This window comes from Gobius niger (assembly GCF_951799975.1).
Source record: "Gobius niger genome assembly, chromosome: 14".
Lineage (NCBI taxonomy): Eukaryota > Metazoa > Chordata > Actinopteri > Gobiiformes > Gobiidae > Gobius > Gobius niger.
In genome coordinates, this window is record NC_136865.1 from 28,373,455 (window position 1) to 28,386,114 (window position 12,660).

Below are 12,660 nucleotides of genomic sequence, written 5' to 3' on the forward strand. Positions count from 1 at the left end.
AAAGACAAGTTGAAAAAATAATAATAATAAATTGGGAAAAACAAGTGGGAAAATTGGGTTAAATTTGGAAAAAAAATTGGGGATTTTAAATAAGAGAAATAATGTGGAAATGAAAAAATTGGGGGGGAATTTGGGAAAAATTTGGGGAAAATTAGGGAAAAAACACACCAAAAAAGAAAGTTTAGGCACTACCGGTGTTGAAAAAATAAAAGTATAGAAAGCAGGTACCGAAAAGAAATATATAATCTTTATATTCAAGTTTTGATGGAAAAGAAAACAAAACAAAAGACAAGTTGAAAAAAAAAAAATACTTGGGAAAAACAAGTGGAGAAATTTGGTTGAATTTGGGAAAAATTTGTGAGAAATAATGTGAACATTTTTTACAAAAAAATAGAAAAATTGGGAGGGAAATTTGGGAAAAACTTGAACATTTTGTGGAAATGGGGGGAAAAAAACGTAAAAAAAGTTGATAAATTTGAAAACATTTGTTTAAAAATGTGGGGAAAAAATAACAAAAACTTTTATCTGCCCTTTTGTCATTAAAGGGACTATACGGAGTTTAAAAATGTAAAAAAGGTGGCAGTAGTGAGTATAAAATGACCAACTTGCATCTATCCCCTTTAAATCACAGATATAGCACCCTATTGAATGAACGTAAATAGGTGTAAGTTTCTTGGTTGTTTCACCTCAAACAAATGATGCAAATGTAAAAGAAATGAAATGGAAGGAAAAGGAATAAATGAACATTATTCATCTGTTTTTTCTAAATGACAAATAATATAGTATTATTATATAGGTATTGACAAAAACCTCATTCAGGAATTCAAAAATAATTTAATGGTACCCAGCCCTAGCTGAGACTCATCAATAAGTAAGTAAACTTTATTTGTATAGCGCCTTTCACAGACACAGAGTCACAAAGCGTTAAAACATAATTATAAAACAGCATATTCATTGCAATAATTCAAAATTCAGCGTTTTTAGGTGCTTTTTAAAAGTAGCTGCTGACTCCAATGAGCGCAAGTCAAGAGGAAGTTTATTCCAAAGTCGGGGCGCAACGGCTTTGAAGGAGCGGTCTCCCCGAGTTTTAAAGTGTGTTTGTGGAACCATCAACAGGTTATGTCCGGGGGACCTCAGGTTCCGAGACAGGTTCCTGTTGTAGGGTTTAAGTAGGTCAGCAATATAAGTGGGAGCCTGAGCTGAGATCAATATGAGAAAAAACATTCTACATTGTGCTCGATGGTTATTACGTGTTTAAATAATTGAATCCTCTCTCTCTTGTTGCAGCTCCCTTCTCTCTGGTGCAGCCGTCCCACCAGTCGACCGCCCAGTCCCCGTCCAAACCCACCCTGCCCCAGTCCCACATCAAGATCCCCACGTACCCCGCGCCCTCCAGCCTCAAAGCCCAGCCCGCCTCCTCCTCCGCGGGCTCCATCCCCCTGTCCCAGCTGCTGCTCCACGGCCCCAGGACCCTCACCTCGTCCGCCCCCACCGCGGCGCACATCCTGGTGCAGACGTCCTCCTCCCAAACCCACGGGTACCAGGTCGGGACGGCCACCATCAAACCGGGCATGAACGCCCAGACGCTGGTGGTGCAGCCGCTGCAGAAGAGCTCCCTCGGTGCGGAGAAGGGTACAGACCACAGGCAGAAAAAGTGTTCCAGTCACAGTCTGAGATCAAGGATGAGGTCTTAGAGTTTCTGAGGGAGATTTCAGTCAGAATATCATCTCATTAAATTATATATTATTACATGCACAGATGATGACGAGACCAGTAAGAGGTTTTCGACATGAAAATGTGAGAAGTGGTTCATCAGATGTTCCCAATCAGGGTTTGAGCGCAGAGCCGGACAACAGGCAGAGAGGCACCATCTGAAAGTCACATGACTCCTCTCTCACTCGGGCTTAACCTCTTAACTCCCGCCTGAACCGAGAGGATCTTTTTCCTCACGTCATCAGATTTTTTTTCCATCATTTTTTTGTTGGGTATTGAACTCATTTTTGTAACTTTTTTGTCATTTTTTTGGTCATTTTTTGTCAATTTTTTAGAATTTTTTGGTCACATTTTTATCATATTTTTGTATTTTTTTGCAACATTTTGTCACATTTTTGTAATTTTTTCGTCAATTTTTAATCCAATTTTTGTCATTTGTTTGTTACATTTTTGTCACTTTTTTGTCAATGTTTTCTCACTTTTTTGTCACATTTCCATCATTGTTTTTGTCTCAGTTTTGTTGCTATTTTCACAGCTTTTTCCCAGAAGCTTTTGGACTGGGGTAAAGCCAAACTGGAGAAAATGTGCTCGGTTCAGGTGGGAGTTAAGGGGTTAAAGGTGAAGATAGAAGCTGCCAAGCTCTTCCACGTTTTCTCTAACATTCTCTAACATATCTCAGTATGGAAAAACGGTGACCTATTCCTTTAAGTCTGCCTCTTTTCTCAGGGCAGTATTTTCCCAATTAAATACTGTAGCGATATGAACGCATTAGCAGGTCGATGAACCAATGCACCACAGACAGACAAAGCAGCTGCTGACACAATATTATTTCTGCCTAATGTGGTGTAATTTATCTGTGAAAAGCTTGATTCAACCTGTCAACCTTGATCCCAATTTATAACAACTGTTGACCTGAATGAATTTGTTGTGCTATTGTTATTGGCATTAGGGCAGGGTGCCGTTAAAAGATGTTTGATACCGATACCTGGATGAGAAAAAAGTGCCCGCACAGCTACACAGCTCCCACAGAGTATTTATTACTTACACCATATGTAACGGCCCCTCCTCAGACATGAAGGACTAGGACGCATACACACAGTACTATAGGGTGTGTTTGATTAGCAAAGTCACATGAACAGTCACCTGATGCAGTCACGGAAACCTTAAAGGGGGGGTATTATGCAAAATCGACTTTTTCAAGCTTTCCATCATGTTATTATGTCATTCCCTCATTAAAAACATGCCTGAAGTGTTGCCTTGGCACATTCACGTATTTTTGAGTAATCTGTAAAAACTCTGATGGCGGCCATTTTAGGGATAGGTTTGCCTGAGTCCTCCTAGGAACGCCCCCACCTCCTGGAGACGCCTCCGAGCTTTCGTCACCAGCCGAGTAACCAACCACTGCTCCTCAGCAGAACCCCCTCCCCACTGATGCCACAGACAGCGTGTGGAGGGGGCGTGTCTAAAGGCTTAGAGGTTCTTAAAGAGACAGAGGCCTATTTCAAGACATTCACTACAGCCATTTTGAGAGAGCCATTTTAAACAAGGCAGTTATTTTAATTTATTGCATTTACAGACCAACAGAAGGTTTCGTCATCATTGTAGTGTGATATAGACTGGTGCTATGTGAGTGAAAAAAGCATAATACCCCCTCTTTAAAGTTGTGTGCACAACATACATGTTTGCTTTTTTATATTTTGTGGTTATACCAATCTCAGGGTACCCGTCATACTGAGTAGCAAGCCTGAGATTGGTGTAAGTAATATTATTCTACTTTGATCCTGCACACTAATTTAGACTGGATGTGCGTGTTTTTTTTTTTTTTCTACTGATACCGATACCTGAACAATACTTTTTTCCGATACCTTTATCAAATGTTTGTCATCTAGAACCAGAAAACAAAACAGTGTTACTTTATTCCATAAAAGACCATTTCTTTTAATTTGTATCATTTTTTTGAGCTGGAAAAAACAAAACACTTCCTTTGATGCTGTCGCTGGACCAACAGCATCAAAACGTGGTCTTTCTATACCTGTGTTTTATTGTACCCAGCCCTGATTGCCCCTGTCGTATCAGTCTGGCTCTTGCAGGTTGTTGTCATCGGTTGTAATTGTTCCCGGCCTCTCGTTGCAGGCGACGGGCCGCACCTGCTCTCCGCTCAGCTCCACTCTCGCCAGCCTCTGCATAAAGGCTCCGCGGGGTCCGACAAGTCCGGAAACGGTCCTGTCCCGATCCAGCCCAAGACGACGCTGCAGGGGCTGAGACTCCCTCTGCAGCTGCCGTCCCGAAACCACCCGCCCATCCTCCCGGCCCCGCCCACCACCACCACCACCTCCTCCTCCTCCGCCGCCAACTCCAGCCAGGCGCCGCACATCCCCGTCCAGATCGTCGGCGCCAGACCCAGCACTTTAGGCAACACCCAGGCCTTGGCTTTGGCCCGAAACAACTGCGGCCCAGAGGGGGCGGCGCCCGTCCTGAGCGGCTCGTCCAGTCTGCTGACGATGGTGGCGTCGATCGCGTCCCGGGAGAGCGCGGCGGGAGCTGTGGGAGGGAGGGGGGCGGGACTGAAGGCGCTGCAGTCCCAGAGCGAGGCGCCCCCCGCGGCTCCGCAGGTGTCCCAGGTGCACCCGCGGACCAATCAGAGCGCGGGACAGAACGGACACGTTAACCCGAGCCCCGCCCCTCCCTCGCAGCCGTCTCACGCGGTCCCTCCTTCGTCACGGTTGTCAAGGGCAACGGACGACCAGCGAGCGGTGGCCAACGGAGATTCAGCGAGAAACCACACGACGCAGGTAACACTGGAGTGGAGAATCTGACTGAAACTAATTTAAAAGCAGTTAATTACTAAAACTGACTTATAAAACAGAATATAAAGGGAAGAACATCCAATAATACATTTTGAAAGAGCCCCATATTATTTAAACCAGTGCTTTTTTCATGTGAGAAAGTTCTGTTTGATTCAATATGTTTGAATAGGGCAATTTCGGAAAAAAAATTATCACGATTATTTTCCCCATATATAGAGCAGTGTTAATTTCGTCGACTAAAATATTTAGTCTTAATTTTAGTCAAAGTGATATTTTTGACGACTAAAATTGGACTAAAACTAAATTAAAAGTTTTACATGAGACTAAAACTATGACTAAAATGTCCAGATATTTTAGTCGACTAAAATAAGACTAAATAAAAATGAAAAGGAGAGACTAAAATCATCCAAACTTCTACTGACCGTCTGAAAGAGCCTCAGATCATGTAAATTCACTGCCAAAGGATCAGCTCCATGAAGCAGAGGAACAAGATTAAATATGATTATAATGAATATTATCAATGCAAAGTCGACTAAATTCGTCTTAAATTTAGTCGAGTAAATTTACTTGCAATTTTAGATTTTTTTTTACTAAAACTAGACTAAAATTGAACTACATTTTCATCAAAAGACTAAGACTAAAACTAAATTAAAATATGTTGTCAAAATTAACACTGATATAGAGGAACAGTTATTTTGTTTTTGAGGAAATATTTGGTCTTGTACAGAGAGATCATGGACCCAGTGACTAGAATTACATTTTTGAAGAATGTCAGAAGCAGAAAACGAGCTCATGTTTGTGGGCGGAGCCTCAAAGGCCACGACATCACAGGGTGAAGCGCTAACAACTTAGTATGTTCATAATGACATGAGTAAACCGTCCAGCTGATCCACGGCTGCTCCTCAAAACAAATCCACATGGTCCAAATAGCGATGATAGTTTTCCTCTTCAAAGGTAAACTCTTCATCCCCGTGTGTGTCCTGTTCCTCTGAGGCTCCTCACGTGTTTCTGTTTTGCTCTTTAGACGAGTTAACACAACTTTGTAGCTGATTAACCTGTCTGGGATTGACCTGCAGCTGCACCGTCCATATTTTTTTCCAGAATGCGAGAGGACTGGCCGATTCTCCTCAATTAAAACGCACCACGAGATTATTGTGATCGACCTTTATTAAAATCACGATCAGTTTAAAATTCGATTAACGGCTAAGCCCTAATTCCATTTAATTAAAAACAGTTTAAGCATTTGTTTTTATCTGAGGCACTTGTGATTTTGATAATGCTTCAGCTAATGTTGCATTAACAATAATGTGTTTAATTGTATAGCTCGAGTAGAAGCCATTTTGTTGCTTATTACAAAAGAACTTGTAATGCTTTTGGCTAAATATGGCTTGTTTTAAATTGTTTAGATTTACATTTGTGTGTTTTTTTTAAGGGAAAGCAGTTATCGACTTCTCTGAAGAGAAAATCCGACGCTAATTCAGCCCACGACGAAGACGGCCCCTCCCCTCCGCGGCTCCAACCAATGAAAGACCACGACCCTGTGCTCCCAACCAATCACGAACAAACAGGTCAGTCCTTCAAACTTAGATGAGCAGCTTTGATCACCTTGGATTTGGGATTTTGTTATTTGAAATTGTGTTTTTTTTTATTATTATGGTTATATCTATTAACCCCTTAACTCCCATCTGAACCGAGCACATTTTCTCCAGTTTGGCTTTACCCCAGTCCAAAAGCTTCTGGGAAAAAGCTGTGAAAAAAGCAACAAAACTGAGACGAAAACAATGATGGAAATGTGACAAAAAAGTGAGAAAACATTGACAAAAAAGTGACAAAAAATTGATGGAAAAAGTGGCAAAAATGGCACAAAAATATCACAAGAAATTGACCAAAAATGTGACAAAAAAATGACAAAAAAGTGACAAAAAATGACAAAAATGTGACAAAAAAATGACAAAAATGTGACAAAAAAATGACAAAAATGTGACAAAAAAATGACAAAAATGTGACCAAAAAATGACAAAAATGTGACCAAAAAATGACAAAAATGTGACAAAAAAATGACAAAAATGTGACCAAAAAATGACAAAAAATTTAACAAAAAAGTGACAAAAATGTGACAAGAAAATGACAAAAAATGTAACAAAAAAGTGACCAAAAAATGACAAAAATGTGATAAAAAATTAACAAAAAAATTACAAATATTTGATAAAAAATTGACAAAAAAATGAAAAAAATTTAACAAAATGTGACAAAAAATGGACAAAATGTGATAAAAATTTGACTTTTTTATTTTTATTTTTATTTGACAAAAATTACAAAAAAAACCACTCAAAAATGTGATTAAAAAAATTGACGTGGTGACGTGAAGAAAAAGATCCTCTGGGTTCAGGCGGGATTCAAGTTATTAACTCTCCTGTTATTAAAAAGCATTAGATTTGACTTGCTGCCGCCTGTAGAAACTCTTATACTCTGAGGTTCTCTTAAGCGTAGCAGTAACATTAATTCCCTCTCCCTCCAGCCTCCGCCTCGCCCGCCCGCGGCCCCTCCGTGTCCCCGGTGCTGACGGTGTCCCGCGGCTGTGGTCAGACGGAGCGCGGTCCTCCTCCTCAGGCCGTGGTCAAACCCAACGTCCTCACGCACCTCATCGAAGGCTTCGTGATCCAGGAGGGGGCGGAGCCTTTCCCCGTGAGTGCTGTAGGTTTCACAAGCACCGTCTGCTTCCACTTCAGTTCAGAAAATACAGGCTTTAGAAAACGACTGCACTTTAGGCAACAGTGGGGAGGGAAGGACATGGAAGGGCTGTCAGGAAGCTGAACTCTCACCTTCTCTGCCTCTGCTGCTGCCCCCGTATGGTATAGGTTCAGCCGGGGTGAATAGAGAAGCCAAAATATTTACCCAAGTTAAAATATTTGCCCAGAGCTGGTATAATACACTTAGACTGATTCTGGACTCTACTCACGTTGAAAAAGTCTGGGATAAAGTCCATTTCACCCTCATAGTCTGACAAGAATACCAGATCATTGTATTAACCGCGTTGTTTGATTGACAGGTGTGTGGGCCAGTCAAAGACTCTTCGGGGGAGGAGCTTATTAACGACAGCCTTGAGAATGACGAATCAGAAACGACAGCCACAGGTAACACCGCCTTCCAGACATTATTATTCCAGACATTTGAAATAAGAGATTTCCACTGTAGGAAATGTGTCTTTGTGTCGAGGCCATGGCTTCGAGGAGCCGGTTCTGCAGATTACAGTTCCAGGCCTTTATCGAAAATATAAGTAAACAAACTCAGTTGCAGGTTTTGCTGGAAATTTCTGTAATTTGTCTTTCAATTTTACCTACATTTTTGCTCAGAAGTTTCCTATTGTGTCTAGTCTGCATTTAAATTCCTCAGTTTATTCAAATGGATGCAAATGTGTCTAAGCTATAAATGCACTGATTCTTAACTCCCGCCTGAACCGAGAGGATCTTTTTCCTCACGTCATCATATTTTTTTTCCATCATTTTTTCGTTGGGTATTCAACTCATTTTTGTAACTTTTTTGTCATTTTTTGTCATATTTTTGTCATTTTTTTCATCAATTTTTTATCACATTTTTGTCATTTTTTTTCATAAATTTTTTATCACATTTTTCTTTTTTTTTTGTCATTTTTGTCACATTTTTGTCATTTTTTTGTCATTTTTTTTAATCAATTTTTTTTTCATTTTTTATCATATTTTTGTCACATTTTTGTCATTTTTTCATCAATTTTTTATCACATTTTTTTCAATTTTTTTTGTCATTTTTTGTCATATTTTTGTCATTTTTTCGTCAGTTTTTTTAATCAATTTTTTGTCATTTTTATCACATTTTTGTCACATTTTTGTCATTTTTTTGCATACATTTTTTATCACATTTTTCTTTTTTTTTGTCATTTTTTGTCACATTTTTGTCATTTTTTTGTCAGTTTTTTTAATCATTTTTTTTTTCATTTTTTATCACATTTTTTATCACATTTTTTTCAATTTTTTTGGTCATTTTTTGTCATATTTTTGTCATTTTTTCGTCAGTTTTTTTAATCAATTTTTTGTCATTTTTATCACATTTTTGTCACATTTTTGTCATTTTTTTGGTCATTTTTTGTCATATTTTTTTCATATTTTTGTCATTTTTTTCATCAATTTTTTATCACATTTTTGTCAATTTTTTTTGGTAATTTTTTGTCATTTTTTTGACAGCTTTTGGACTGGGGTAAAGCCAAACTGGAGAAAATGTGCTCGGTTCAGGTGGGAGATAAGGGGTTAAAATCATTATATTTTGGCCTTAAAATTAAGTTCAAAGGCCTAATAGTCAAGATTGTAAGTAATTCCTTATTGATCTTTCATATATAACTATTATTTCTGATGTAAGAGTAGAAAGCACAGTGTTAACATTCTGCTCTTGACTCAGTGTTTACTGTTTCCCCGTGAGAATGAGCCTCAGGAATGCGCCGTAATTACAGAGCAGATCTTTTTCCCTCAAAGTGACACTGGGACAGTCGCAGCGATAACGACAGACGGCTGTTTGGTTCCTCAGACGGGCTGTGAATAATAACTTATGTTGTTTGTGTGTTTTCCGCAGTGCTGAAGTGTGAATACTGTAAGAACTTTGCCCCTGAGAGCCAGTTCAGAGGCACTAAGCGCTTCTGCTCCATGTCCTGTGCAAAGAGGTACTTCATTACTGCATCTCATTCATGACCGTCTGCAACAAAAGCCACCAGAGAGTTCAGAATCATGGCTTTAATTATGGCAGAAAGAGCTTTAAATGTATAGTAATATATCAAAATGCAGAGTTACGGTTGTAGACAGTTGTGAGCAAAAGCTTCTTGTCTATATTTTCAGATTTTAAAGAATGAAAAGTGTTGGAATGTTTTGACAAAGTATTGCTTTGCTCCAATTGAAACGAGTCATGTAGACTAGTTAAAAAAAATAATTCTGCAAGGTTGTTCATACAGTTTATATGGGTCATTTTATAAAAGTTTTGGCAAAATGTACAGAAAAGGAAAATCTCACGCGTGTGATTCTGTGTGGCTTCTGTTGTGTATCATTCATATCAGCTTTTGTGAGTTTTATGTTTTTGTGTCTTTATGATATTAATCATTCATCAGCATTCTCAACAGGTGGTTCCCAAAGTGGGGTCTGGGGCCCCCTGGTGGCCATAAAGCAGGATTATCTACTTGAAAAGAGATGGAATAGAATAGAACAGAAAAACTTCCACCATGCACATTACACAATGATGACAGAAATTTGCCTTCGGCTTGCTCACATACTAGAACATTTGCCTAGTAAATATATTTAAATGTATCCATCCATTTTCTTCCACTTCTCCGTTTCCGGGTCGTGGGGGCCGCTGTTGGAGCTGCCTAAATCACATTGCACCAGCCCCTTATGGCTCCTCCTGCAGGTGGTGGGTCCACAGAAGGTCGGCCTCATGGTTCTAACCGGGCCTGGTGGTCTCTCATAAGGGGCTTCTGAACCGCTCTTTGTCTGACCCATCACTTTGGACCTGTTTGCCCTGGGAGACCCTACCAGGGGCACAAAGCCCCCGACAACAGAGCTCCAGGATCATTCGGGCGCTCAAATCCTCCACCATGTTAAGGTGGCGGTTCCATGAGGGGATATAATTAAATACATGCGGCATACATAAAACGGCAGCAGATTCACCATCAAAAGAAAAGGATTGTAACTGACTGAGTTAGTTGAACATTAGGGGTTATGACTTACTCAGCCCCTGATGCACAGAACATCAAAGAATTCCTATACACATTTTTCTTAGCACAAGGAAGTCTGTATCTGTGGCCTGATGGAAGGAGCTCAAAGTGATGCTCAATGTTTTTATAACCTTTATCGTAATCTCGCGTAACGGCCTCAACATGAAAGGGCAACGAACGAAGTCGGACACTGGAAAAGGATTAAGTAATTGTATGTGATAGTGGCTTGCGTGGTGGAGGCAGCAGCATCTGGACCTTTAACAGGACACAAAGTAAGACACATCAGCAAATATTAAAGGAATAGGCCACCGTTTTTACATACTGAGATATGTTCTTACCTTAGCTTTGACGAGTTCTTTAGGACCTGTCTGATCTTCACCCGTGCCTTCAATCACGTAAACACAGCACAGACGGCGTTAGCATTTAGCCTCTCCCTCTCTCCTCTATAGCTCCAAAACTGGTCAAGATAGAACCTACCAAGCTCTTCCACATTTTCCCTATTTAAATATGGTTACGTGAAGTGTTCCACTACAAAGTATAATTACACAAAATTAAACAATGTGGATTTTCTAAGCGGATAAAAGGGGGGACTATATTGTAAGGCGTAATAATACCAGGAGTAATTTGGCATCCGCACAGTAAAGTGAAGATTACGGCACAGATTTCGAACTACTCCTGGTATTATTACGCCTTACAATATAGTCCCCCCTTTTATCCGCTTAGAAAATCCACATTGTTTAATTTTGTGTAATTATACTTTGTAGTGGAACACTTCACGTAACCATATTTAAATAGGGAAAACGTGGAAGAGCTTGGTAGCTTCTATCTTGACCTGTTTTGGAGCTATAGAGGAGAGAGGGAGAGGCTAAATGCTAACGCCGTCTGCGCTGTGTTTACGTGACTGAAGGCACGGGGGAAGATCAGACAGGTCCTAAAGAACTCGTCAAAGCTAAGGTAAGAACATATCTCAGTATGTAAAAACGGTGGCCTACTCCTTTAAGCTCCCCAGGGCAGGGGCCGTCTCTATCATAAAAACATGACTTCTGACTGATGCAAAGTCTTATTGTGGGCTCTTTGTGGGATTTTGTATTAAACATGTTCCACAACAGACTTGACTTTGGGAATGGCAGGTCTAAACTGCTTCCATTGTTAAAAACATCACTGTTTCCCAGGTACAACGTGAGCTTCAGGCAGCACCCGGCCTCCCGACAGAACCGCCCCGACCCGGCCCAGGAGCGATCCAAAGACCAGGACAGGGACCGGGAGAGGACCAGGGCGGACCGGAGCGAGAGGTCGCACTCCGACGACGACGGGGCAACGGTGCGGAGGAGGGTCCCGCGAAGAACCAGCTCGGAGATCGCCAGTGCAAAGATCGCAGGACGGGCGGCGCAAGACAAGGTTAGACACACTTAGGACACACTAAGGCTGGACAACCCAAGCTCTTTCCAAGTCCCTCCCCAAAGACTTTCCTCATTTCCCCGTCCGATGAGCCGCATTTGGAGGCCCCGGTTCCACATTAATGTCGATCTCTTTCCTCTCAGTGCGGGTCCGAGTCCAGTCGCTCGGAGGAGGAGTCCAGTGCAGACGAGGATGAAGACGACCCCCTGTCCCTCTCTCCCGCCTCCTCCGCCTCCTGTCACCAAGTCCCGCCCCCTCAACAGGCCCCTCCCCCTCCTGCACCGGTCCCGCCCCCTGCACCGGCCCCGCCCTCGGCCCCCAGCTGCCCCCTGTCCAGCCCGGGACAGTGGAGCGTCCAGGAGGTGTCCCAGTTCATCTCATCACTGCAAGGTACCAGAGTGAAGGCAGAGGGTGTTGAACTGTTTAAGGCAGAGTGGTTAGCACCTCATAGCAAGAAGGTCCAGGGTTCCAGTTTGCATTCTCCAGGGGCTTATGTTTCCTTTCATTTTTTCATCTTTTTCCATTAAACTGCTGGGTGGTTGTGAGATTTGTGCGTTTAGATGCTCATAAATAACCGTGTTTGAACCATCTTTTTCTCAAGAGGGTTCTGCTAGCTCTTGCTGATTCTTTTCCACCACTGCTGGATCAAACCAGTCGCCGACAACATTTGCAGAAAATAATAAGCACTTTTATTGATACGGAAATATGGCCTGCTGGTCATTGACGCTGATCATTGACTGCCACCGGACTGGAGCAACCAATACACACTAATCATCAGAAGAAGCTAGCAGGCTAACAGGCAAAGCTAGCTAAAATTATTTCCATTGTGTAATTGGATGTACAATATCCCTCTCTCCCTTTGTCAGCGTAGTATTTACTCTCACGGACAATTAATAAGTGAAAAATTGATGTAGTTTAAGCTAAAAAATATATATAAAATAAAGAAATAAAGTAAAATAAAAATCATGAAATCAACTGGAGTTTCATATAAAACTAATCAAAATGAATAGTGTG

At 41.1% G+C, this 12,660-nt stretch overlaps 1 protein-coding gene across 1 annotated transcript in view; it reads left to right on the forward strand.

Annotated features, from left to right (window-relative positions):
* LOC306973993 (polyhomeotic-like protein 1) overlaps nt 1–12,660 on the forward strand; it is a 30,944-nt gene that overhangs the window by 14,464 nt on the left and 3,820 nt on the right. Inside the window, exons 8-15 of the mRNA XM_079571105.1 lie at nt 1,288–1,632; nt 3,847–4,505; nt 5,953–6,088; nt 7,039–7,205; nt 7,570–7,654; nt 9,120–9,207; nt 11,421–11,646; nt 11,790–12,036. Coding sequence (XP_079427231.1) covers nt 1,288–1,632; nt 3,847–4,505; nt 5,953–6,088; nt 7,039–7,205; nt 7,570–7,654; nt 9,120–9,207; nt 11,421–11,646; nt 11,790–12,036 — 1,953 coding nt within the window. The remainder of the gene's footprint in view (nt 1–1,287; nt 1,633–3,846; nt 4,506–5,952; nt 6,089–7,038; nt 7,206–7,569; nt 7,655–9,119; nt 9,208–11,420; nt 11,647–11,789; nt 12,037–12,660) is intronic.